The following is a 6088-nucleotide window of genomic DNA, read 5'->3' on the forward strand; positions in this document are numbered from 1 at the left end:
TCAGCACTTTCCCTTGGCTCAAAGGACGGGCGCTGAGCGCCATCCTGCAATTTCTAAGGCGTCTGTGACTGACAGGAACAGAAGCGACTCCGCGACAGCCAGGAGCCAAACCAGACTCCGAAGTCCCATCAAAGCCCTAAGTGCTAGCCTCAAAGACGCGGTTCCCAGCCACTGGCAGTGCCTGAACCGTGAAGCGTGGATTTTTTTTTTTTCCTCCTCCACCCCCAAACTCAGCTTCCCTTCTGGAATCTGTCCCCTTGGAATACAGAACACAAACGCGGGCGGACTGTGTTCTCAGTTGCCAGGGACTCGGTTGCAAAGGAGCAGCTGGGTGCACAAGCCACGCCCCTGCTGCGCTCCCCCAAGGCGCTCACACCTACGCTCCCAAAGCAGTGAGGCTTGGGGGGAAATGCTGGGGGCTGGGCAGGGCGGAGCACAAAGGAAACCCGCCCCTGATCCCACCCTCAGCAGAGATTGGCAGGGCTCGGGCACCTGTCCCAACCAATGGGCGCGTTCCGGGGCGGGCCTGGAAAACGGCTGTTCAGGCGATTTAAGAGTCGTCGGCGCGGCTGTGGAAAGCCGAGTGGAGCCAGGACTTGCCAGGTGGAGCAGACGCCCGAGCCAGCGTGGACACGGAGCGCACCCGCACCTCTCTGGGCACCTCACCGCACTGCTTGCCTCCGGGTAGATCTGAACCGCAGTCTCACGCGCCGCCAGGACCTACTCGCCGCTGCCGCCTCCACAGCACCGATGGGGACCTGGAGACTTTAAAAGGAGTTTGGGGTTTTCGGGAGCAGGGAAATCACGGGTACGGATAAGCCGCTTTCTTTGCCTTAAAAAATGGTTTTTCTTCTTCGTCCGATTGTGTGGATCGTGTGCTGGGTAGGAGAGAGAGGGGGCTCTTTGGGTTGAAAGTAGACCTCTTTACACACACACACACACACACACACACACACACACACACACACACACACACACCCCGCACTAATACTCACCACTGGTTTCGCCTTGCTTCCCCTGTCTCTTTGTTAGGTTATTTTAGAGAGAGCAGCCTCGCCCTGGCGCAGTCCGATTGGCTCTGCTAGCGAGAAGGCAAGCAAGGAGAGGGCAGAGTGTACCTGCCTGCGTGGGCAGGTGTGCCCCGGTGCTTGAGTGTACGTGCATTTGGCAAGTGTGCAGGCGTGCGTCCGGAATTGTGTAGGATTTGGGGGAGAGGGTGCCAATGTGTGGTCGCCAAGACGTGTCATTGTGGGTGTGTGACATTAACATTGTGGGTGTATGTACCAGGCTGTCAGTGTCTGCCGGACTCCAAGTGTGCAAAATGTTGCTGATGTTCAGGGAATGCATCTAACAAGTCTGTCATTGTGCAAGGCAAGCCGCTGTCAGGGATGGGGTGTGACCCAGTGCAAAATGGGCCGGTGGGCTGCGGAGGATGGCGACCACAATGTGAGCTCAGCTTGCTCTAGCTTCAGGCCTTACCGCTTTTCTTGACACCCACCCTTCCGTCTGGGTATCCATCTCCCACCCTGCCACAACCTGCGCTCTCTCCGCCCACTTGAACCTCGCCTGCTCTCTAGCCCGCCCGTGCTTTCTCCTGTGGAAGTTACAGGGCAGGGTTCCCGGGCAGAGTCGGAGGCTGGCTGAGCCTTATGGTGTCTCCTCTGGCCCTCCAGACTGGCGGCTTCTTCTGTGTCCCCTTTCCTACCCCAGGGAGGACCTGCAAAGTTGACAGGCGCAGGCGACTTTGGTGCCGGCACTTAGGCAAGCTGCAGGCCCCAGGGGAACTGAACGCCTTGGGGAGGGGACACCAGGAGGGTCAGCCCGGACTCTGATGGTGTCTGTCCTGTCTCCCTCGGCAGATCTCAGTTCCTGGCCCTGGCCTCGCCGCGTCATTGATGGGCAACCAACTGGACCGCATCACCCACCTCAACTACAGCGAGTTGCCCACTGGGGACCCATCGGGGATTGAGAAGGACGAGCTGCGGGTCGGGGTTGCCTACTTCTTCTCGGATGAGGAGGAGGACCTGGACGAACGCGGGCAGCCGGACAAGTTTGGTGTGAAGGGCCCCCCAGGTTGCAGCCCCTGCCCAGAGAGCCCCAGCCGCCACCACCACCACCTGCTGCACCAGCTCGTCCTCAACGAGACTCAGTTCTCCGCCTTCCGGGGCCAGGAATGCATCTTTTCCAAAGTAACCGGCGGCCCTCAGGGCGCCGACTTGAGTGTCTACGCGGTCACCGCGCTGCCCGCGATCTGCGAGCCGGGCGACCTGCTGGAGCTGCTGTGGTTACAGCCCGCGACCGAGCAGCCCGCGCCCGCCCCGCACTGGGCCGTCTACGTGGGCGGCGGGCAGATCATCCACCTGCACCAAGGCGAGATCCGCCAGGACAGCCTGTACCAGGCGGGCGCGGCCAACGTGGGCCGGGTGGTGAATAGCTGGTACCGCTACCGCCCGCTGGTGGCCGAGCTGGTGGTGCAGAACGCCTGCGGCCACCTGGGCCTCAAGAGCGAGGAGATCTGCTGGACGAACTCCGAGAGCTTCGCCGCCTGGTGCCGCTTTGGAAAGCGCGAGTTCAAGGCTGGCGGGGAGGTCCCCGCAGGCACGCCACCCCCGCAGCAGCAGTATTATCTCAAGGTGCATCTGGAGGAGAACAAAGTCCACACGGCCCGTTTCCACAGCCTGGAGGACCTCATCCGCGAGAAGCGCCGCATAGACGCCAGTGGCCGCCTGCGAGTGCTGCAGGAGCTTGAGGACTTTGTGGACGACAAGGAGTAACCCCAGAGCAGCAGCCCTCCGCGCTTCTTCTCACGCCCGGAGCTCCTTTCCTGTCCCCGCAGCTCTGCACCCCACACCCCCTAGCGCGCCCGCCCAGGGCCAGCGGCTGGAAGCTTCAGGAACTCACACCGGCACCCGGCGGCGCAGCTACGCACGCCCCTAAGACAACCCTTAGTGTTAGTGACCGTGCCGGGGTTACCCAGCCTGCGCCTTGGCCCTGGGTTGTGACGGGGAAACGGGGAGTGAGCAAGGACAAGACCTTTCCCGGGAGCCAATGGTCAGTGACTCTTCACCAGACAGGGCAAATACCCTTTAGTGAGAGGGGACAGTCACCACCACCCCCAGACGCTCACACACAGACCAGTCAGAGGTGAGAATTGTTCCTTGCAGGGCACAGTTCAACTCCCGAGTGGATGTGTGTCCCCCCGATCTCAGAATTCCCATGAAATCGAGCCTGTCCTGTGTACTTGGGAGCACTTCGGGGACTCCAGGTTACCCTGAGGCTGCCAAGGATTGTCTCACAGCTCTGCAACCCAGAGTCTCCTAACAATGCATTCCAGGCTCCGGGCTGAGCTGGATAGGTTTGGCTTCCCTACTTGCACAGCTGGAAGCAGGCGCCATCCCGGGACTGACCGACCCCTCCGCAGAAGAGGAAGCCTTCTGGGTCCCCGGAGGAAAATGGCGCAGCACCTCTTAAGAGTGAGGACGGCCCGCCCCGTTCCGGAAAAGGAGCTAATTTTCCTAGTGTGTGGGCACTTGAATGTAGGAAGGAGAAGGCGGCTTTTTGCTCGGAGCAATTCCTTGATTGCTTCCCTCCTCACTCTGCATTTCAGAGAGTCCTGTTTTCCAAGGGACTGGAGGAGAAGGCGGCAGGGAGGATCTACAACATTCCAGAAACCAGCATTAGGACAGCCTAGCCAGTGTCTGTAGTTTGGCTTTTCCTAATTAGAAGAAGATCTTAGAAGGCAGGGGGGGAGGTGGAGATTGTTTTTTTTTAAAACGAAACAGCAGTTTTCCAACGATGTCAACAAAGCCTACAGTGTCGATGATGCTTCTCTTGATCATATTTAGCAACATGCTAATGAAATTTCAAATTGAAATTTTTATTTTCATGGCTTTAATCCATGATAGCTTAAATACTGGGGGCCATTAGGAGTGGAATTTAGCTAAGAGTTTAGCTGACATTGCCTTTCACTCTGGTTTTTCTCAACTCTTATGAGAATTCTGTTTGGGGACATTATAATCATTATTATAATCATTTACTTTTTTTTTTTCCTGGCTTTACGAAGTAGCCCTGTGATGGTGGAGCTGTTCGTTAATGTGTATATTGTACTGAATTTTTGTCAGTTCAAGGGTCTGCTGCTTTGGTGATTGCTAGCAAGTTCCAGGGGGGTTCTTTTCTCCATGTTGTATATCATCATCATCATCATCATCATTATCATCTTTGCATCTCCTCTCTCATCACCTCTCGATCCCCTTCAAAAGGAATCCAGAGTTGGTGGGCTCTAGGGCCCACGTCTGTAGCCTGTCCTGCTGTTTTTCTGAGAAGAGAGAAGCACTCTTAGAATCAGGACAGAACGTGTGTCTTTCAAAACATGGTTACCTGAAGCTCCTTCCTGTGGGCAAGAGTTTGTGGGTTTTCTCCAAGGGATACAGCCACAGCCTAACTGGTCTTTACTTGATTCTATGTGCTAGACACACCTGAGGACATACACGGTCTCTCGGGGGGAGTTTGTCAAATAACAGTGTTTAGCTAATGGTTGTGAGCAATTGCATACCGACAGCTCTGATTTAGTTGAACAGCAAAAACTAGGTCCAAAGCCAGTTTCTTGGCATCTGAAAATAAGGCAATAAAAACTAGAGGAAGTTAGCTGACAGGGAAATGCCTTTTCCATGGTTTAAATGGTTTGTTTCTGTTTTGTGGGGATTTTTGTTGTTTTATTTTGTTCCGTTTTGTTTTCATGCTGGATTCATTCTCTGATCTTAAGTCAAAAGGTCAAATCAATGAAATATGAACTAAAGTATTTTTCTGAAGCCAATTAATTGAGTGATTTATTTTTTAAAACTGTTTATGCTTTTCTTTCAGCACACACAACAGCAAAACTTTTCGTAACAACTAAACTTAACCTTTGCATGTACGGAGAACTGACAGTCATTTGTTTCCTCTAACTTAGTCTTTTGGCAAATGACAGATTGATGACCATAAACAGAAATTCCTTATTGTGTCTACACACGCCATATCCTTTCCTGTGTCCTACTACTGTATCTTGGCTCCCTGCTGAATTAAACACCATCCTAAGCACTTGCTCCAATGGGACTCCTTCTTGACATTGTGTCTTCCACCTGTCAGTGAGTGGACAGGAGAAATGCATCAGTCTATATCAGACCCCAGACTGAGTTAGTCCTCTGATGAGAGTTATGTGCCGTGCCAACAGGGGACTGGTTCATAGTTTGATACTTGCTGAAACTTGATGGAAATGTTAACAGGATTGGGAGATTAATCTACCAAGGACTGGGTGGATGATAATAGTTTTACAAATTCACAATAATAAAACACTGATCAAAAAAGGAATGTGAAAGGGGGTTCTAAGGTTTCTCGTGATCCTGTGGAAATAATTGCTATCTCTTGGTCATTGTGAACACAAGGAGTCCATGTAGAGAGGATATTATCTAACTGCTGCATCCTGAAGAGGGGTTTCTATTTTAAAACATTATTAAGGACGTTGCAAGATCCACAAAAGTTGAAGATCCTTTTGTAGCTGCCACTTGAGTTTTATTATGGATGAATGCCGTTTCTCTAGATTGTATTGGTGACAGGAATTAAGCCATGAGTCTCCTACCATTTGCAAAAGGACAATAAAGTAGCTTTAGTTTTTGTTGTCCTGGAGGGAGCTAAGGTAACTCCCATAATGTAGAGGGTGTGAAGCTGTGTTCTATCCAACCCTCACCAAGGCAGAGGCCACCTCTGTCTTTTCTCCCCTGTGAATGGGCATATCTCCAAAGTAAACCACTACCTAAAAAAGGAGAGAAATTTAAAATGCAGATGTTTTTCAGAGAGCTTTACTGCATTAAAAAGCAAAAACAATAACAACAGATGGGAAAGGTGGGCTGGGCATACTTTTGACAAATAAAGCCCTCAAATGCCATTACTCTTAAAGTGTATTTTTTCCTTTGAAAAAGAAATCCTGTAGAAGTTGTATGTGCTACATTAAAAAGAAAAAAATCAGCTGTATCAATGAGCTAAATTGGTATGTATGTATAAAATGTACTCTGATATTTAACATTTAAGAGACCCTTATGTCCATAGTTTAGCA

General features: G+C 52.0%; 1 protein-coding gene across 1 annotated transcript; it reads left to right on the top strand.

Moving 5' to 3' along the window:
* The first annotated feature begins 578 nt into the window (after positions 1-578).
* Lratd1 (LRAT domain containing 1) lies at positions 579-5081 on the top strand. The gene is made up of 2 exons (XM_052745874.1): positions 579-808; positions 1860-5081. Exon 2 carries the CDS (start codon positions 1896-1898, stop codon positions 2772-2774), a length of 879 nt encoding a protein of 292 aa, XP_052601834.1. The 5' UTR covers positions 579-808; positions 1860-1895; the 3' UTR covers positions 2775-5081.
* The last annotated feature ends 1007 nt before the right edge of the window (positions 5082-6088 follow it).

This window comes from Peromyscus californicus, unplaced genomic scaffold, assembly GCF_007827085.1.
Source record: "Peromyscus californicus insignis strain IS unplaced genomic scaffold, ASM782708v3 Scaffold_1__1_contigs__length_55948999, whole genome shotgun sequence".
Taxonomy (NCBI): domain Eukaryota; kingdom Metazoa; phylum Chordata; class Mammalia; order Rodentia; family Cricetidae; genus Peromyscus; species Peromyscus californicus.

Bases quoted from the DNA above. Each gene is read 5' to 3' on its own strand.
- Lratd1 (XM_052745874.1), top strand. From the start codon at position 1,896: ATGGGCAACCAACTGGACCGCATCACCCACCTCAACTACAGCGAGTTG.